Below are 21,846 nucleotides of genomic sequence, written 5' to 3'. Positions count from 1 at the left end.
TAAAATAGCAGAAGGGAGGTAGGGGTCAGAACTTGGTGTTGTGTGGGGAAAGTCCACAATAAAATAATCATGCAAGGGCTCTTGATATATTGGCCTTGATGGGCTGAATGGACTTTTCTCACTCTGGAGTTTATGTTCATAGATATACTGGGCACACAATATTTTCCCAGTAGATACGATTAATATTTTACAATAAATTGGCAGCGGGGACATCACAATTTCGATTCCTTGTGTCAGCATCATCATTCGGCAAGGACATTGACCATTTCCCTTGTAACTGCTCTCAGTTCATTATTCTCCGTGGTAACACTTCATGTCAACTTTGCCAACGACATGATGAGATTTTTATTGCAATATTTTGCTGCATTGCTTACGCTGCATTAGCAGTTCAATGACCAGCAAATGATGCTTCATTCATAGAATCTTACAGCACAGAAGGAAGCCAGGGGGTCTGTCACACCTGTATCGGCTCTCTGAAAGAGCTAGCCACTTAGTTCTACGACTCTGCCCTTCCCCCACACTCTCTTTAATTTTTTTAAATAATCAAACATTTATCCACTTACCTTTGAAAAGCTATTATGGATTCTGCTTTCACCACTGTTTCTGATAGGACATTCCACATTCTAACAAGCCCATATGTAAAAAAAAATTCTCCTAGCCTCTCCCTTCATTCTCTTGGTGATGTCCGTAAATTAATGTCCTCTAGTTACCGACACACTGGTCAATGAAAAGAGTTTACCCCCTGATTACCTGAACTAAATCTTTCATTTATTTTGAAGGGCCCACTTTGGAGAGTCAGCTTAAAGCTGGCCCCTGAAGTCATAGCTAAACACCGTAATGCAATCCTACCTTTTTCAAGCAAAGTTGACATTTCCATCAAACCTACACTAACGGGTGAGATGTTGCCCACATCCTGACATTCAAAGGTCTCAAGTGAAATGAATCTTGGGACAGTTGAACTGGACAAAAATCCATCACATGGAACTTTCCTCAAGTTTATTAACTTTTGGTGCTAAGCTAGCAGTCTCAAATTGACAGACTGAAGAACGATACTCCTGGAAACATGGTGTAAAGCACATTCCAGTCCTAGCCACACACACAGGCGCGGAGGAAAAATAACTTCTGGAGTCATACCCGGTTGACGTTTGGAGAGCTGATGCACCTTCTGGTCAGTTTACGCTTTGCATTTAATTGTTCTTTTACTGCAACTTCCTGTTCACAAAACACAGCAAAGAAACAACACAACATGGCATCAAGACAAAGACAAGACCAGACAACACGACAGAAAGAGAAATCTGCAGCTCCACAATGTAAATGGAAGAGTTCATCACATAAGAAGCAAGCAAGCAGCAAGCCTTTCAATATGTCTACTTCTTTTGCCAATTTCCCTCCTCCTTCTCTCCTGTTAGCACTGCCCTGCTGGAGTACAATTCCACGAATGCTGATCAGCTTCTCACCATGCAGCTTTGTATGTGAGCCCTTAACCACAGGCGCTTGTAGGCTATTCAACCAATTGGGCAGAAAAATGGGGGTGGAGGGGGAAAGCATCACGTTGAGCCAAATTCTGTTCTCATCCAACAAATACACTTTTCAGCAGGAGTCCCTGGGCAGCGTAGGAACAGGAGTAGGCCATTCAGCCACTCGAGCCTGTTCCACCATTCAATTAGATCATGGCTGATCTGTATCTTAACTCCATTTACCCGTCTTGTTTCCATATCACTTAATACCCTTGCCGAAAAGAAATGTGGAGAAAAAAAAAACTCCAGCTGATTTTGCTCCACTCTAATTCCATCCTTGCTAATCTCCGTTGGTTCCCTGCCCTCCAATGTCCTTACGCTGGTCTACAAATTCCTCAGTAGCTTCACCTCACACTGCAACCTAGAAACATAGAAGATAGGAGCAGGAGTAGGCCATTCGGCCTCTCGAGCCTGCTGTGGTAGAGAATTCCACAGGTTCACCACTCTCTGGGTGAAGAAATTCCTCCTCATTTCTGTCCTAAATGGCTTACCCCTTATCCTTAGATTGTGACCCCTGGTTCTGGACTCCCCAACCATCGGGAACATCCTTCCTGCAACTAGTCTGTCCAATCCTGTCAGAATTTTACAAGTTTCAATGAGATCCCCTCTCATTCTTCTAAACTCCAGTGAGTATAAGCCCAATCGACCCAATCTCTCCTCATACGTCATTCCTGCCATCCCAGGTATTAGCCTGGTGAATCTTCGCTGAACTCCCTCCATGGCAAGAGCATCCTTCCTCAGATAAGGCGACCAAAACTGCACACAATACTCAAGATGTGGTCTCACCAAGGCCCTGTACAACTGCAGCAAGACATCCTTGTTCCTGTACTCAAACCCTCTCGCTACGAAGGCCAACATACCATTTGCCTTCTTAACCGCCTGCTGCACCTACATGCTTACCTTCAGCGACTGGTGCACAAGGACACCCAGGTCTCGTTGCACTTCCCCTTCTCCCAATCTATTGCCATTCAGATAATAATCTGCCTTCCTGTTTTTGACACCAAAGTGGATAACCTCGCATTTATCCACGTTATAGTGCATCTGCCATGCTTCTGCCCAATCACCCAACCTGTCCAAATTGTACTGGAGTTTCTCGGCATCCTCCTCACAGCACACACGCCCACCCAGCTTTGTGTCATCTGCAAACTTGGAGATATTACATCTAGTTCCTCTTCCAGCTCTATGTCCTGTTCTGTAACTTTAATTCCTCCAACTCCCTTGCTCCGCTCAAAGCTTTCAGACATCTCAGGACTTGCTTTCTGGAACCAGCTCCCTGAACAACTTTGTTTTTCTATTTTTATTACCACCGTTAAAAGTCAACTGCAGCTCCCGATCTTTAAAACCATGTTTTTGGACACTACACCTCATGTCTGCTCTCTCTCCTTTGAATGTTCATTATTTTAAAGGTGCTATATAAATGCAAGCTGTTGAGAGTTTGAGATGGCCAATGGAAGTAGAAGTTGGTGAATTCCATCTGCCCAATTTTCTGCTGTGAATTGATTTTGTTTGATGATCTAGTGCATGTCTACTGGGCTCTGTTTACTTGTTAAAGAGCTCCAGTTTCCACATGCCCGACAAACAAATACCATAGGCCAGTCTTCTTTTGGTGAACTGAATTTAAGTACAGAGTCACAAGTAGATTTTCAGCAGCTAGAAAGAAAATGCACTACCCACTACTCCAAGATTTTCTCCACCAGTAGCTTCACCCCTCTCTTTTCTTCCCTTTCTCACCTCTAGCCCAGCCATCTTCAGCTGCTTCAATGACCTTCCCTCCAACAGAAGGTCAGAAATGGGGGTGTTTGCCGATGACTGCACAGTGTTCAGTGCCATTCGCAACTCCTCAGATAATGAAGCAGTCTATGGCCGCATGCAACAAGACCTGGACGACATTCAGGCTTGGGCTGATACGTGGCAGGTAACATTCGCGCCACACAAGTGCCATGCAATGACTATCTCCAACAAGCGAGAGTCTAACCACCACCCCTTGACATTCAACGACATTACCATCGTAGAATTTTTTGAGGATCTAACTGGTAAAATAGGTAAGGGAGAACCAGTGGATGTGGTGCATTTGGACTTTCATAAGACTTTTGATAAGGTCCCGCATAAGAGATTAGCGTGTAAAGTTAAGGCACATGGGATTGGGGGCAAGGTATTCACTTGGATAGAGAACTGGTTGGCAGACAGAAAGCAAAGAGTTGGAATAAACGGGTCTTTTTCCAAGTGGCAGGCAGTGACTAGTGGGGTACCGCAGGGATCGGTCCTTGGACCCCAGCTATTCACAATATATATTAATGATCTAGACAAGGGAACTAGATGTAATATCTCCAAATTTGCAGACGACACAAAGCTGGGTAGGCGTGTGTGCTGTGAGGAGGATGCAGAGAAACTCCAGGATGATTGGGACAGGTTGGGTGATTGGGCAAAAGCATGGCAGATGCAATATAACGTGGAAAAATGTGAGGTTATCCACTTTGGTGGCAAAAACAGGAAGGCAGATTATTATCTGAATGGCCATAGATTGGGAGAAGGGGAAGTGCAACGAGACCTGGGTGTCCTTGTGCACCAGTCGCTGAAGGTAAGCATGCAGGTGCAGCAGGCGGTTAAGAAGGCAAATGGTATGTTGGCCTTCGTAGCGAGAGGGTTTGAGTACAGGAACAAGGATGTCTTGCTGCAGTTGTACAGGGCCTTGGTGAGACCACACCTTGAGTATTGTGTGCAGTTTTGGTCGCCTTATCTGAGGAAGAATATTCTTGCCATGGAAGGAGTTCAGCGAAGATTCACCAGGCTGATACCTGGGATGGCAGGAATGATGTAGGAGGAGAGATTGGGTCGATTGGGCTTGTACTCGCTGGAGTTTAGAAGAATGAGAGGGGATCTCATTGGAACTTATAAAATTCTGACAGGACTGGACAGACTAGATGCAGGAAGGATGTTCCCGATGGTCGGGGAGTCCAGAACCAGGGGTCACAGTCTAAGGATAAGGGATAGGCCATTTAGGACAGAAATGAGGAGGAATTTCTTCACCCAGAGAGTGGTGAATCTGTGGAATTCTCTACCACAGAAGGCAGTAGAGGCCAATACATTAAATAGATTCAAGAAGGAATTGGATATATTCCTTAAGGCTAAAGGGATCAAGGGGTATGGGGAGAAAGCAGGGACCGGGTACTGAATTTGGATGATCAGCCATGATCGCACTGAATGGCGGAGCAGGCTCGAGGGGCCGAATGGCCTACTCCTGCTCCTATCTTCTATGTTTTTATGAATCCCTCACCATTAACATCCTGGGGGTCACCATTGACCAGAAACTTAACTGGACCAGCCACATAAATACTGTGGCAACAAGAGCAGGTCAGAAGCTGAGTATTCTGCGGCGAGTGTCTCACCTCCTGACTCCCCAAACCCTTTCCACCATCTGCAAGGCGCATGTAAGGAGTGTGATGGAATAGTCTCCACTTGCCTGGATGAGTGCAGCTCCAACAACACTCAAGAAGCTCGACACCATCCAGGGCAAAGCAACCCGCTTGATCGGCACCCCATCTACCACCGAAAACATTCACTCCCTCCACCACCGGCATACCGTGGCTGCAGTGTGTACCATCTACAAGATGCACTGCAGCAACTTGCCAAGGCTTCTTCGGCAGCACCTCCCAAACCCGTGACCTCTTCCACCTGGAAGGACAAGGGCAGCAGGCGCATGGGAACACCATCACCGCCAAGTTCCCCTCCAAGTCACACACCATCCTGACTTGGAAGTATATTGCCGATCCTTCAGGGTCACTGGGTCAAAATCCTGGAACTCCCTCCCTAACAGCACTGTGGGAGTACCTTCACCATACGGACTGCAACGGTTCAAGAAGGCGGCTCACCACCACCATCTCAAGGGCAACTAGGGATGGACAATCCACATCCCATGAATGAATAAAAAACAATCATAATAGTTTAGTCCCAGTGAACTCTTTGGTCTTTGTGTTGCATTTGCAACAACTTAAGTTCCAGGTTGTTCTTTCTCCCTTGCAACGGTTCAAGATATACCAGGATAAGAATATCTCATCCTTAGAGTAGCATGGAAAAGGACAAGCTAATATTCAAATGCAGAATGCTGACAGACACACTATGAACATGTGGATGGTTCAGACAGTGCCATCGTAAAAAGGGAGTCAGTGCCTTGAGAGAAACAGAAGCTTAGGACATTTGGCGAACATCTGACAGTTTTAAAATGTTGATGCCAGACACCAATCTACACAGATAAATGGATGAACAACTCCATTAAAAAATAACATTTTGCTTAGACAGTGATGGCAAATGGGAGCTAAAAGTTCAGAAGAGTTAAAAACACACAAAAACAACTTGTAGAAAAAAACGTATATATTCCAGATTTAATTTTTTTTTTTTTTTTTTACAACAGACTGCCAGCACTGATGTGCAAGTCCCATGCCAGGCTCACACCCAATAAAACCTCTGCACAACTGCAATTTAGCAACAGATTTTATACCTCAAAGTGCACCTGTCCAATGATTGGTGGCTCATACTCCAGTCTTGCCCTTTATGCTCCTACTGACGACGTTCACACACTCACTTCCCCTGCCCCACCATCTCTGCCTCCTGACTGAACTAAAAATCAATCACTACTACATTGAAACTTTGATTAGCTGAGATTTCATGATCTAGGAGCTGGGGCCTACTGTTTTATTGGTGCCCAGCTGGATAGATCCACTGACAACACACAGCTGATCCACCAGTTCATAGCTCCCCTTTGGATCAGCTCTCTCAAATCTTCCGCAGGTCTGGCCGCTCAAGTCTCAGGCGAGTGCACTGGAAAGCCATGAACTGGAAGATCAGCCGCACAGCCCCAGCTAATCTTATCGGGCAGAAATAACAAGAGACAAGTGTTACTGGAGGGGGCTGAAGAAGGGTGGGGAGAAGCGGAGCAGCGTACAGCAATTTACACTTCATTATCCACCAGCTTCGATTATGTGCCGGGGAGCCAGCTCCAACACAATGGATAATTGAGGTTCCACTGTAATAGAAACATAGAAGATAGGAGCAGGAGTAGGCCATTCAGCGCCTCGAGCCTGCTCCGCCATTCAATGAGATCATGGCTGATCATCCAAATTCAGTACCCTGTCCCTGCCTTCTCCCCATATCCCTTTAGCCTTAAGAAATATATCTAACTCCTTCTTGAATATATTTAATGAATTGGCCTCTACTGCCTTCTGTGGTAGAGAATTCCACAGGTTCACCACTCTCTGGGTGAAGAAATTACTCCTCATCTCTGTCCTAAATAGCTTACCCCTTATCCTTAGACTGTGACCCCTGGTTCTGGACTCCCCGACCATCGGGAACATCCTTCCTGCATCTAGTCTGTCCAGTCCTGTCAGAATGTTATAAGTTTCAATGAGATCCCCTCTCATTCTTCTAAACTCCAACGAGTATAAGCCCAATCGACCCAATCTCTCCTCATACGTCATTCCTGCCATCCCAGGTATCAGTCTGGTGAATCTTCGCTGCACTCCTTCCATGACAAGAACATCCTTCCTCAGATAAGGCGACCAAAATTAAAAAACAAAAATAACGTCTGGCAACTATTTTAATACTAAACCTTGCTTACATTTCAGTCCCCCTTTTTCTGAACTTTAACCTTCCATGCTTGTGCAGACCCCATGCAGGTGCACAAGTACTAAAAGGTAGTATGTCCACAAGTTTTAAAAACGGAAATTGAAGAGAGGGAAAACATGAGCCTGATCAGTTTCTTTCCTCTTGGCAAAACTCACCTGACGCAGACGGTCTAGAGTGAGGATATTCTCCACTGCCAGTACACTGCGGAGGTACTTCTCGATGTATGCTTCTTTCTCGGCAGACTCCGCATTTTCCAACTCTGCTGCCATTCGTGCCAGAGTTTCGCGGTCCTCAGACGCCTGGGCATCCTGGGAAACAGAAAGGAAAAGCCCAAATCATTCACACTACCCACAATCTTGTCCGAAGACAAATCATGAAAAAAAATTTTAAAAGAGCTTTTATTTTAGTTTCTGCTAAATCAGATTTTTTGATCATATTAATTGTCAGTAAAATCGCAGGCTGTGCTCTAAAGCCATATAGTGCTCTGATCAGGCTGCACCTTCAATACTGATCACTCAGGCACATGAAAAACCGTCAGTCTAGCTTCTCCCTAGTGTCAGAGGACTTCGTTAAGAGGAAAAGTAGAAACACAAACTCTTCAGCTTCACCAGAAGTCAGATAGAGGCAGAGGGGGCAAATGCAAGGACGTTGCGCTAAACCATTATAAATCACTGCTTAGGTCTCAGCCGGAGTAGTGTGTCCAATCCTAGGCAACACACTTTAGGGAAAATGTCACGGCCTTGGAGAAGGGGTTTACTAGAATAGTACCAGGGCTGAGCGGCTTCAGTTATGTGGAAAGACTGGAGAAGCTAGGATTGTTCTTCTTAGAGGTTATGGGGAGATTTAATAGAGGTGTTCAATAATGGCCCAGAAATTCGGGTCTCCACGGGTGAGTACGCATGGGGTACTCACCCGTAAGCCCGATGGAAGTGCTGGTTTCATGCATGCACTGCGCATGCGCGGGAAACCGGCACTTCCGTTCCCCTGAATGAAGGGGTTCAGAGTTCGAACGCGTGTGCGGGGGAGGCTGCGCGTGCACGTCGAACTTCCGTTTTTTTTGCAGGTTTTCCCGGGAGAGTAAGTCTGCAGAATTTACACATTTAAAAAGCAAGGCAAGTGGTGAATTAATTAAAATTCAAACATTTTTTCCACAGGTTTATTATTTTTAAATACTTTAAAGCAAGGTAAGTTTACTTTTAGCCCCGTTAGAAGATAAAATTATTTTTTTCAAAAATTTAAATTATTGTTTAAAATAGTTATTTCATGTAGTTTATAGTTTATTTTAAAAATGTGATTTAAAAAAAAAAATTATTTGAAGATCTGGTGATGTTTTGGGGCCGTATTTATAAGTTTTGACAGCTCTTCCTGTCAAACTTATGAATGGAGCATTCCCTGCTCCGATTTGCTCTCCATGGCCCACGTGATCCATGGGGACGCTTCGAACTAACTGCGCCCCTGGGATACGCAAGCACTGCACGCCGGCAGTTGGAGGAGGCCCAGGATCGGAATCCCACGCGGGCCCACAGCTCAACGGCCGGCGCGCTAGGTAAGTGCAGGTCGGGGGCTTGCACCCGCGGGAAGCCTCAAACCCGAATTTCTGGGCCATTATGAAGGATTTTGATAGGGTCGATAGGGAGAAATTGTTCTGGCAGGAGGATTGTTAACCAGAGGACACAGATTTAAGGTAATTGGCAAAAGAACAAGGAGAGATGAAGAGAATTTTTTTTTAAACGCAGCGAGTTACGATGATCTGGAGTGAAAGGGTGGTGGAAGCAGATTCAATAGTAACTTCCAAAAGGAAATTAGATGAGAATAAACCAAAGGCTTTGGTGCATTTTGTTTATGCTGTAAAGTTATAGAATAGCAAAATACTGCGGATGCTGGAAATCTGAAATAACAGAAAATGCTGGAAATACTCAGCAGGCCAGACAGCATCCGTGGAGAGAAAAACATAGTTAACGTTTCAGGTCTGGGACCCTTCATCAAAACTGGAGAAAGCTGGAGATGTAACAGATATTAAGCAGGTGCAGGGGGGCGGGGGGGTTTAGGAGGGGAGGAAGGAATTGAAAGAACATATTGTGCTTATGTAAGAGGCAGGAAAGATAAAATGTTGCAAATGTGAATGGCAAAATCATATAGCATGAAAAATGGGTGCAGGGATTATTATCTGAAATTGTTGAACTCGATGTTGAGTCCAGAAGGCTGTAAAGTGCCCAATCGAAAGATGAGGTGCTGTTCCTCGAGCTTACATTGAGCTTCGTTGGAACAATGTAATAGGCCGAGGACAGAGAGATCAGAGTGGGAGTGAAGCGGAGAATTAAAGTGACAGTGAACTGATGCAGCTGTTGACACTCTACCTGCCTCCACAGGATAGAGATATGGGTCAGAATTCTCTACATGTGAGTGACGGCTCTCTAATGGGTCATCAAGGTGTGTGTGTGCACTTTTCAGTTAGGGTAGCTTCCCCCAAGAAGCAAGTTACGCTCTGGAGTTGTTTCATGACCCAGAAGAATGCACATCACACAGAAAGTTTAAACTTACCTGCATTTATAATCACTTACTTTGCATTTAGTGGTTATTGCAGTCTCCCTGCAGTTATGTTCGAAGCAAAAGAATGACAGAATGATGTGAGAATGCAGAGTGCCGAGTTATAGAATCTTACAGCACAGAAGGAGGCCATTCGGCCCATCGTGCCTGTGCCGGCTCTCTGAAAGAGCTATCCAATTAGTCCCACTCCCCTGCTCTTGCCCCATAGCCCTGTAAATGTTTCCATTTCAAGTATATATCCAATTCCCTTTTGAAAGTTACTATTGAATCTGCTTCCACCACCCCTTTCAGGTAGTGCATTCCAGATCATAACTTGATGCAGAAAATTAATTGCTCATCGCCCCCTTGGTTCTTTTGCTAATTATCTTGCATCCGTGCCCTCTAGTTACCGACCTTCCTGCCAGTGGAAACAGTTCCTCCCTATCTACTCTATCAAAACCCTTCATGAGTTCCACAGCGTGACTTCCACACTGCCCTAAAATAACTTTTGATTAGTGTATACATTACATGCAGCTAATGTTTTATCTAGACATGCAGGCAGCATTACACATTTTTGTTAATCAGTCTTCCCTGGGGCATTCCTTTCATTATTTACAACATACACAGACACAGAATATCATTTTGTCTGAAAATCCTGTTATGCAATATCCACAAACAGCAGTCGTAAAGGGTTACATTTCTTTTTTTTTTTAAACCCACAAAACATCAAGCCGTGATACTGATCACTTACGTACCTCTGGAATATTGGAAACTATCTCAAAGGTCACTCCACACGCATTAAGTGTACTTCTGTAGGACATTCTTCTCAAGAAGTTTTGTGCAAAACTCTGAAATTATATATATACTTTTTAAATATAAAATATGCATATCAATATGTTCCACCCCAGTCCATCCAGATCAGGCAGTAGTTGCAAATCAACCCAAACTATATGAACACCACAGACCAGGAGTCTGAATGGCACATTTCACACTGGGCAGTGCCTTTATAAACTGAGCCAGCTGGGCGGCCTGTCTTAAACATTCAATTAGAATTAGCCTGCTCGCCATTTTGAATTCACCCCTACTTTCTGCACTGAATCCAGGAACTAAGTAAAATGAGGAAAACTCTCTAATTTTATCAAGACCACTTGATGACTTCTGCAGTGCGAGGCCCCTTGGGGCAGAGCGATCATAATATGATCGAATTCTTCATTAAGATGGAGAATGAAGTATTTGACTCAGAGACTAGGGTCCTGAATTTAAATAAAGGAAACTACGATGGTCTGAGGAGCGAGTTGGGTAGGATTGATTGGGGAATGTTACTCAAAGGGTTGACGGTGGATAGGCAATGGCAAACATTTAAAGATCGCATGGATAAACTATAGAATTTGTTCATCCCCGTTTGGCATAAAAATAAAACAAAAAAGGTGACTCAACCGTGGCTAACAAGGGAAATTAGGGATAGCATAAGATCCAAGGAGAGGACATATAAATTGGCCAGAAAAAGCAGCAAACCTGAGGATTGGGAGCAGTTTAGGATTCAGCAAAGGAGGACAAAGGGATTAATTAAGAGGGGGGAAATAGAGTATGAGAGTAAACTTTCAGGGAACATAAAAACTGACTGTAAAAGCTTCTATAGATATGTGAAGAGAAAAAGATTGGTGAAGTCAAGTGTAGGTCCCTTGCAGTCAGAATCAGGGGAATTTATAATGGGGAACAAAGAAATGGCTGACCAATTAAATACATACTTTGGTTCTGTCTTCACAAAGGAGGACACAAATAACCTCCCAGAGATGTCAGAGAACATAGGGTCTAAAGGGAGGGAGGAACTGAATGAAATCAGTATTTGTAGGGAAATGGTGTTAGGGAAATTGACGGGATTGAAGGCTGATAAATCCCCAGGGCCTGATAATCTACATCCTAGGGTACTTAAGGAAGTGGCCCTAGAAATAGTAGGTGCATTGCTGGTCATCTTCCAAAATTCTCTAGACTCTGAAACAGTTCCCATGGATTGGAGGGTAGCTAATGTTACCCCACTATTCAAAAAAGGTGGTAGAGAGAAAAAGGGGAATTATAGACCGGTAAGCCTGACATCGATAGTGGGGAAAATGCTAGAGTCCATTATAAAAGATGTAACAGCAGAGCACTTGGAAAACAGTGACACGATCGGACAAAGTCAACATGGATTTACAAAAGGTAAATCATGCTCGACTAATCTACTGGAATTTTTTGAGGAAGTAACTGGTAGAATAGATAAGGGAGAACCAGTGGATGTGGTGTATTTGGACTTTCAGAAGGCTTTCGATAAGGTCCCGCATAAGAGATTAGCATGTAAAGTTAAGGCACATGGGATTGGGGGCAAGGTACTGACTTGGATAGAGAACTGGTTGGCAGACAGGAAGCAAAGAGTTGGAATAAACGGGTCTTTTTCCGAGTGGCAGGCAGTGACGAGTGGGGTATCACAGGGATCGGTTTTAGGACCCCAGCTATTCACAATATATATTAATGATCTAGACGAGGGAACTAGATGTAATATTTCCAAGTTTGCAGACGACACAAAGCTGGGTGGGCGTGTGTGCTGCGAGGAGGATGCCGAGAAACTCCAGTATGATTTGGACAGGTTGGGTGATTATACTGCAACTGCCATGCATCTGCCCAATGTGGATAAATGCGAGGTTATCCACTTTGGTGGCAAAAACATGAAGGCAGATTATTATCTGAATGGCAATAGATTGGGAGAAGGGGAAGTGCAATGAGACCTGGGTGTCCTTGTGCACCAGTCGCTGAAGGTAAGTATGCAGGCGCAGCAGGCGGTTAAGAAGGCAAATGGTATGTTGGCCTTCGTAGCGAGAGGGTTCGAGTACAGGAACAAGGATGTCTTGTTGCAGTTGTACAGAGCCTTGGTGAGACCACACCTTGAGTATTGTGTGCAGTTTTGGTCGCCCTATTTGAGGAAGGATGTTCTTGCCATGGAGGGAGTGCAACGAAGATTCACCAGACTGATACCTGGGATGGCAGGAATGACGTATGAGGAGAGATTGGGTCGATTGGGCTTATACTCGCTGGAGTTTAGAAGAATGAGAGGGGATCTCATTGAAACTTATAAAATTCTAACAGGACTAGACAGACTAGATGCAGGAAGGATGTTCCCGATGGCCAGGGAGTCCAGAACCAGGGGTCACAGTCTAAGGATAAGGGGTAAGCCATTTACGACAGAGATGAGGAGGAATTTCTTCACCCAGAGAGTGGTGAACCTGTGAAATTCTCTGCCACACAGGGCAGTTGAGGCCAATTCATTAAATATATTCAAGAAGGAGTTGGATATATTTCTTCAGGCTAAAGGGATCAAGGGATATGGGGAGAAGGCAGGGACAGGGTACTGAATTTGGATGATCAGCCATGATCTCATTGAATGGCGGAGCAGGCTCGAGGGGCCGAATGGCCTACTCCTGCTCCTATCTTCTATGTTTCCCGACTGTACCTGTCGGCTGTAGACGTTTACACAGATGCGCTTGCGTAACACCAGCTGCATGTCGGCGGGATGGCTAAGCTGCACCACCGTCTTCACGATGAGGAAAACCCGTTCGTCAGCTGGAGTCCCTTTGCTCAGGGACGCACAGTTATGGACATTGGAGTCCCAGGAAGCCTCTGCTTTCACCTTTTGGAAACAATTTAAAGAATGAATCAGTATGTAGCATTTACCACGTATAAATTCCTAGTCCATCTTACAGCAAATTACTAAAAAGGAAAAGTCCAAATATGAAACAGTAGACATTATAAAACTTTACCAGATACCAGGGAATGATTTCAAAGCAGTAATGGCCCGAAATTTGCGATTGGGATGACGGCGAATTGGCAACATTCGCTGTCATTCTGCCTTTGAAACTGACCACAACTTCTGGATTTGGCACATACCAGGAAATCCTGAAGTTGCGGTCTGTCATTGACAACTCCGAAACAGGCTGCGCTGCGCAACTCCCCACATCTCCCCCCCCCCCCCCCCCATTCCACCCTCCACCGAGCCGGCAGTCTGTGTAATTTTTAAAAAAAAGTTTGTCCATATTTATTTCAGGTTTGCCTTTTCCCCATGCGAGAGCCCCAATCTTTTTTTGCTCTCTCTAACATTTTTTAAAAATTAGAATTTTAAGAGCTTACTCATTTCCTTGTTCGCTGTCTATGAGAATTTTGCGTTTTGATTGGCTGCTTAGACAGCTCGCACAAGGGGATCCCCACTATACTTTGTTGATTTGAATTGAATGTCAAGAGAACCCGAAGTTCTCGACACAGAGTTCGTGAGATCCTTGTGCGAATCATACTTCGGGACCAGCGGCGAATGCCCTTGTTTCGCCACTAACCGCAAATTCCGGGCCATTCTCACTGAGATGAGCTTTGGACAGTGGTGCTCCGCATAGGACACTATCGTTCAGTCACAAGTTAGGGACTAACATATAAGCTCAATCCTTGTTCCATTTAGCTTTGCTCTTGCAGTTTGGTAAAAGAATTTGAATCCCTTGATTAGACTGAAGTTTTGCTATAATTTTCTGCTGGGCCTGATTCAGTTTTGGGTTCATTATATACCAATGGAGAAATAAGTTGCAACAGCTGTAAAATTCTCAGTCCAGAGACGTTAGGTGATCCTTCACTTCTTTCCTTGATTCGCCTCCTTCCCCTCCCACCCTTGCAAAACAAAATCTTAATGTCACCCATCACAAGACCAGGTGTGATTCCTGCTCCTTTCTGGCTACAGACATCTTTGTCAACTTTGCTATCTCCCTTCCTGCCTTCCAACGACCACCTAAAATACATTTCTCCCTCAAATTTCCTTTCCTTTCCTGCTTTGCTCTCCAACTTTCTGCCTTGTTTCGTGCTTATAGAGTCATAAGAGTTATACAGCACAGAAAGAGGCCCTTCGGCCCATCGTGTCCACGCCGGCCATCAAGCCCTGTCTAATCTAATCCCATTTTCCAGCACTTGGTCCGTAGCCTTGTATGCTATGGCGTTTCAAGTGCTCATCTAAATGCTTCTTGAATGTTGTGAGGGTTCCTGCCTCTACCACCCTTTCAGGCAGTGAGTTCCAGATTCCAACCACCCTCTGGGTGAAAAAGTTTTTCCTCAAATCCCCTCTAAACCTCCTGCCCCTTACCTTGAAACTATGCCCCCTGGTTATTGACCCCTCTACTAAGGGGAAAAGTTCCCTTCTATCTGCCCTATCTATGCCCCTCATAATTTTGTACACCTCAATCAGGTCCCCCCTCAGCCTTCTCTGCTCTAAGGAAAACAACCCCAGCCTGTCCAGTCTCTCTTCATAGCTGAAGCGCTCCAGCCCAGGTAACATCCGGGTGAATCTCCTCTGCACCCTCTCGAATGCAATCACATCCTTCCTATAGTGTGGCGACCAGAACTGCACACAGTATTCCAGCTGTGACCTAACTAGCGTTTTGTACAGCTCCATCATAACCTCCCTGCTCTTATATTCTATGCCTCGGCTAATGAAGGCAAGTATCCCATATGTCTTTTTAACCACCTTATCTACCTGTCCTGCTGCCTTCAGGGATCTATGTACATGTACACCAAGGTCCCTCTGATCCTCTGTCCTTCCTAGGGCTCTACCATTCATTATGTATTCCCTTGCCTTGTTAGTCCTCCCAAAATGCATCAGCTCACACTTTTCAGGGTTAAATTCCATTTGCCACTGTTCTGCCCATCTGACCAACCCGTCTATATCGTCCTGTAGCCTGAGGCTTCCCTCCTCACTATTTAACACCCCACCAATTATCATGTCATCTGCGAACTTACTGATCATACCTCCTACATTCATATCTAAATCATTAATGTACACTACAAACAGCAAAGGACCCAGCACCAATCCCTGCGGTACACCACTGAATCCAGGCTTCCAGTCACAAAAACAACCTTTGACCATCACCCTCTGCTTCCCGCCACTAAGCCAATTTTGGATCCAATGTGCCAAGTTGCCCTGGATGCCATGGGCTCTTACCTTCTTGACCAGTCTCCCATGCGGGACTTTGTCAAAAGCCTTACTGAAGTCCATGTAGACCACATCAACTGCACTACCTTCATCCACACACCTAGTCACCCCCTCGAAAAATTGCTTGGAGAGGTTTATTTTATTTGACGAGCGCTATATAAATTGTAGGGTTAGATCACCTCTGTGTCATGATGTTTTGCAATCTGCAGTTCAAAAATTTCATCATTATCTTCATCTACAAGGCTGGCATCCAGTGCACCAGGCTCTGGCCCATCCAGATCCTCCCGGGAGCTGAAGTCGTCCGCTAATGGTGGGCAAAAGACAAAGAGAAGTGGAGAAACAGCACAAACCTTAATCTAAATAAAAGAAGTAACATTTGTTGAGTGTTGGTAATGATTATTTAAAAAAATTTATATCCATATCTGCCCCCCAGTTAATGACACGCCTCCCTTGTGCCCACAATTTCCTCATTGATAGGGAGAGGAAATTGTTCTAGCTGCATACACGCCCACGGGCTTGGCAAAATGAAGATCACCAGGAGAAAGGAATGAGCAATGTGGAAAGGCATTCATTGCTTGCCCGGTTTCTCTTCACCCTTTCCCTCCAAACAACTCAGGGGACTGAGAAACCTGACTTTGATCAAGTGGCATTTTAGAGCAGGAGCCAAATCCCCATGGGTGAAAGAAGAATTTAGATCAGGGGTAGATTCACTCTGCCAAGGAATGCCTTGGGTGGGGAAAATGTGTTAAGGGTGGACTCAGCAGGTGTCCACTTAACCCCAGTACTCAGACGGTCTTGGCGGACAACTGACACGCTTGTACATTGCAAAGTACCAGACCCACAGCAGGTTGACTCTTAACTGCCCTCTAAAATGGCCTAGCAAGTCACTCAGTTGTACAGATCTGCTATGAAAAACAATAAGAGGGAAAAAACAGACGGAAGACCCGGCATCGACCTAGGCACCGGCTTCGGACACGACAACGGCACACCCAGCCCAGTCGACCCTGCAAAGTCCTCCTCACGAATTTCTGGGGACTTGTGCCAAAATTGGGAGAGCTGTCCCACAGACTAGTCAAGCAACAGGCCAACATAGTCATGCTCACAGAATCATACCTTTCAGCCAATGTCCCAGACTCCATTACCATCCCTGGGTATATCCTGTCCCACCAGCAGGACAGACCCACCAGAGGAGGCAGCACAGTAGCATACAGTCGAAACGGAGTGGCCCTGAGAGTTCTCAACAGTGACTCCGGACCCCATGAAATCTCATGGCTTCAGGTCAAGAATGCGCAACAAAACCTCCTGCTGATTACCACCTACCGCCCTCCCTCAGCTGATGAATCAGCACTCCTCCATGTTGAACACCACTTGGAAAAAGCACTGAGAGTAGCAACGGCACAGAATGTACTCTGGTAGGGGGACTTCATTATCCATCACCAAGAGTGGTTCGGTAGCACCACTACTGACCGAGTCCCGAAGGACATAGCTGCCAAACTGGGTCTGCAGCAAGTGGTGAAAGAACCAACATGAGGGAAAAACCTACTTGACCTCTTCCTCACCAATCCACCTGTCGCAGATGCATCTGTCCACAACAGTATTGGTAGGAGTGACCACCACACAGTCATTGTGGAGACGAAGTCCCGTCTTCGCACTGAGGACACCCTCCATCATGTTGTGTGGCACTATCACCGTGCTAAATGGGACAGATTCAGAACAGATCTAGCAGCTCAAAACTGGGCATCTATGAGGCGCTGTGGGCCATCAGCAGCAGCAGCAGAATTGTATTCCACCACAATTTGTAACCTCATGGCCCAGCATATCCCTCACTCTACCATTACCATCAAGCCAGGGGACCAACCCTGGTTCAATGAGAAGTGCAGGAGACCATGCCAGGAGCGGCACCAGGCGTACCTAAAAATGAGGTGCTAACCTGGGGAAGCTGCAACACAGGACTACATGCATGCTAAACAGCGGAAGCAGCACGTAGCAGACAGAGTTAAGCGATCCCACAACCAACGGATCATATCAAAGCTCTGCAGTCCTGCCACATTCAGTCATGAATGGTGGTGGACAATTAAACAACTAACGGGAAGAGGAGGGTCTGTGAATATCCCCATCCTCAATGATGGCGAGGCCCAGCAGGGAAGTGCAAAAGGTAAGGCTGAAGCGTTTGCAACCATCTTCAGCTAGAAGTGCTGAGTGGATGAGCCATCTCGGCCTGCTCCTGAGGTCCCCACCATTACAGAAGCCAGTTTTCAGCCAATTTGATTCACTCCATGTGGCATTAAGAAACGGCTGAGCGCACTGGATACAGCAAAGGCTATGGGCCCCGACAACATCCCGGCTGTCGTACTGAAGACTTGTGCTCCAGAACTAGCCGCACTTCTAGCCAAGCTGTTCCAGTACAGCTACAACACTGGCATCTACCCGACAATGTGGAAAACTGCCCAGGTATATCCTGTCCTCAAAAAGCAGGACAAATCCAATCCAGCCAATTACCGCCCCATCAGTCTACTCTCAATCATCAGCAAAGTGATGGAAGGTGTCATCAACAGTGCTATCAAGCGGCACTTACTCATCAATGCACCGTTCGGGTTCCACCAGGACCACTCGGCTCCAGGCCTCATTACAGCCTTGGTCCAAACATAGACAAAAGTGATGAATTCCAGAGGTAGGTGAGAGTGACTGCCCTTGACAACAAGACAGCATTTGACCGAGTGTGGCATCAAGGAGCCCTAGGAAAACTGAAGTCAATGGAAATCAGGGGAAAACTCTCCACTGGCTGGAGTCATACCTAGCACAAAGGAAGATGGTTGAGGTTGTTGGAGGTCAATCATCTCAGCCCCAGGATATCGCTGCAGGAGTTCCTCTGGGCAGTATTCTAAGCCCAACCATCTTCAGCTGCTTCATCAATGTCCTTCCCTCCATCATAAGGACAGAAGTGGGGACGTTCGCTGATGATTGCACAGTGTTCAGTGCCATTCGCAACTCCTCAGATAATGAAGCAGTCCATGGCCGCATGCAGCAAGACCTGGGCAACATTCAGCCTTGGGCTGATGAGTAACATTCATGCCGCACGAGTGCCAGGCAATGACTATCTCCAACAAGCGAGACTCTAACCACTGCCCCTTGACGCTCAATGGCATTACCATCGCCGAATCCCCCACTATCAACATTCTGGGGGTCATCATTGACCAGAAACTTAACTGGACGAGCCACATAAATAATGTGGCTACAAGAGCAGGTCAGAGGCTGGGTATTCTATGGTGAGTGTCTCACCTCCTGACTCCCCAAAGCCTTTCCACCATCTACAAGGTACATGTCAGGTGGGTGATGGAATACTCTCCACTTGCTTGGATGAGTGCAGCTCCAATAACACTCAAGAAGCTCGACACCATCCAGGACAAAGCAGCCCGCTTGATTGGCACCCCATCCACCACCTTAAACATTCACTCCCTCCACCACCGGCGTACCGTGGCTGCAGTGTGTACCATCTACAAGATGCACTGCAGCAACTCGCCAAGGCTTCTTCGGCAGCACCTCCCAAACCCGCGAGCTCTTCCACCTAGAAGGACAAGGGCAGCAGGCGCATGGGAACACCATCACCTCCAAGTTCCCCTCCAAGTCACACACCATCCTGGCTTGGAAATATATCGCCGTTCCTTCATCGTTGCTGGGTCAAAATCCTGGAACTCCCTCCCTAACAACACTATGGGAGTACCTTCACCACACGGACTGCAGCGGTTCAAGGCGGCGGTTCACCACCACCTTCTCAAGGGCAATTAGAGATGGGCAATAAATGCTGGCCTTGCCAACGACACCCACATCCCAGGAACGAATGGAAAAAAAAGTGCGTTTTTACCCTGACTGATGTGGCTCTGCCTCTAAGCCCTCTTGAAGCTGCCAGATGCTTGAAAAAAATACTTTCCTTAGAGCAGAGGGGGCTAGGAGTATATTTGAAAGATGTGTTAAAATCATGAAGTGTTTAGGTAGAGTAAATAAAGAGAAACTGTTTGCAATGGCTGAAGGGTTGAGGCACAGATTTAAGGTGATTGCCAAAAGAACCAGAGGCGATATGAGGAAAAACATTTTTACGCAACGAGTGGTTAGGATTCGGAATGCACTGCCTGATAGGGTGGTGGATACAGATTCAATAGTAGCTTTCAGGAGGAAATTGGATAAATGCTTGGAGGAGAAAAAGAGAAAAAATTGCAGGGATATGGGGACAGAGCGGGGTAGTGGGGCTAACTGGATTGCTCTTCGAAAGAGCCGGCGCAGACTCGATGGGCTGAATGACCTCCTTCTGTGCTTGTACTATGATTCTCCCTCTGGCTGTTGAGGAAAAAATTTGTGAAATGGAGTAAGAAGATGGAACTTCCAGGACTCCCTGACACTCTGGAACCAAGCTAATCCCTACAACACATGCTGTTACTCTGCCTAGATAGGGTATTAACAGTGTTTGAAACCTAGAATTTAATCAGATCAGGAAGAAGAAAAATAATGGTCTCCACTCATTAAAATTCAGGCAGGTAACATACATTTGCCCACGGTAATAATGCTAAGAACTTGTCAAAATATTTTGTAAAAATTTTATAGTGAGCCTTAGTGTGATAAATCCAAGTAGTGAAACAAGGAACTCGAAGAGGCGAGATATTAGAATTAGTCCGTGTACTTTATTAAACAACTGCGTAACAAACATACAGGCCTGCGTCCTCCCATTCCACCTCCGCTGACCTTAGCTAGCAGCAGCACTAGCTACAGCACCACCTGGTGGATAACCTTAATCATAACATCCCAGATTACTATACTTAGTTAAGGAAATCTTCACTGCACAAATATGCAGCATCAAGGTAAGTGTGCTAACATGTTTGATTAATTTGTCAGGATATGAGTGACGCTGGTAAGATCACACGGATTGCCCATCCTCCAAATTTTTTAAAAAACATGCTTTATTTCCTTCCTGCAACTTAAGTAAGAAAATGATGAAAAAATTTACCATTTAGGTCCAGGAAAACAACAGGAACGTGCGTTTCCATTCCAGCTGCTGGGCTCCTGCAACAAATGCCAAAAATACATCAATATAAAAGGGGATCAACAATGGAAAAAATGATGGAAATACAGAATTTGATCCCCAAACCACTGGCTAAAACCTCAGAATTCAGTGCAATAAAAATTACATTTGACCCAGTTGCTATAAACTATGGTTCTATTTCTAAAATGGATGGAATTGCAGAACGCAATTCTTAAAAAGCTGGTAAAAAATCTTGGAATTCCATGTAATAAAAAACACAGAATTTGATTTATTCATCATGTCACCATAAATCAGTGGCCCTGGGGATAAGGTAAATTGGCTGGACCTATTGTGGCCATTATGGCTGTACTTTTGAGCTCATTACTACTGAATGTTGCGACTGACCCCATCAATTTGAAGTCACCTAATTTGAACTACTGGATAATTTAAATGTACAACTTCCAATTTGAATTTCTGAATAATCTGAATTTTGAGGGAGTCAAAAATCAACCGGAAATCATCACTAGACAGTCCTGCAATACAAATTATTTTCTGCACAAAATTGAATATTTACCTCAGCTTATGTTAACACGGCAGAAAATATACTGGCCGTTAACAACCGATTTATTCTTGACTGCAACTGCACCACAATGGTTAACTTCTTCAGGCTGAATCTACTTGCACATTCGCATTGGAGTCCACTGGCCCAATGCTGAAAGAAACATCCCTGCAAAGATCATGGCACACTTTAAATGTAACCTATGAGACACCTTTGGCAGAAGGAGGGGAGTAAGAGAAATGATCATACTGTGGCAGAGCCACTGAATGACTCTGGGCAATTGAATATAATTCCCTTTAACGATGTTCTAACACCAGCCTAAGCCTGTACCATTGTGTTAGACATTACTTTGTTTTGTATATAGTGTTTGCATGCACGGGGCGTGGCCCCTTTAAGAGCGCGGGAAAACGCGATGACGTCACGTCCCAAGCAGTCCTCGTGGAAACTCCATCTTGTTAAGACCTGTTTTCATGGTTCTCCTGTATTGATCTCATCAAACTGTTTGAACTCGTTTAGTTTTACATTAAAGACCTGTTTGATTGATCTCCTGAGTCGACCTCAGTTATTAGTTAGGAATTCGTCAATTCCTACAATACCCCAAAGGCGCCTGCAATTTTGAAGTTAT

The 21,846-nt window shown here is 45.3% G+C and overlaps 1 protein-coding gene across 2 annotated transcripts in view; it reads right to left on the bottom strand.

Moving 5' to 3' along the window:
- LOC147120909 (kinesin-like protein KIF13B) overlaps positions 1–21,846 on the bottom strand; it is a 210,350-nt gene that overhangs the window by 23,357 nt on the left and 165,147 nt on the right. The window contains exons 29-34 of one of the 2 annotated variants that reach the window (XM_085979421.1): positions 20,648–20,703; positions 15,831–15,955; positions 13,144–13,320; positions 10,418–10,510; positions 7,292–7,444; positions 1,135–1,212 (exon numbers count right to left, since the gene is read on the bottom strand). In XM_085979421.1, coding sequence (XP_085835547.1) covers positions 1,135–1,212; positions 7,292–7,444; positions 10,418–10,510; positions 13,144–13,320; positions 15,831–15,955; positions 20,648–20,703 — 682 coding nt within the window. The remainder of the gene's footprint in view (positions 1–1,134; positions 1,213–7,291; positions 7,445–10,417; positions 10,511–13,143; positions 13,321–15,830; positions 15,956–20,647; positions 20,704–21,846) is intronic. The other variant, XM_085979428.1, reaches the window with a different exon arrangement.

This window comes from Somniosus microcephalus, chromosome 3, assembly GCF_052327205.1.
Source record: "Somniosus microcephalus isolate GS21.2 chromosome 3, FLI_Smic_1.0, whole genome shotgun sequence".
NCBI lineage: Eukaryota > Metazoa > Chordata > Chondrichthyes > Squaliformes > Somniosidae > Somniosus > Somniosus microcephalus.
The sequence above is the reverse complement of the archived record's forward strand: the minus strand, read 5'-3'. Positions and strand labels throughout refer to the sequence as shown.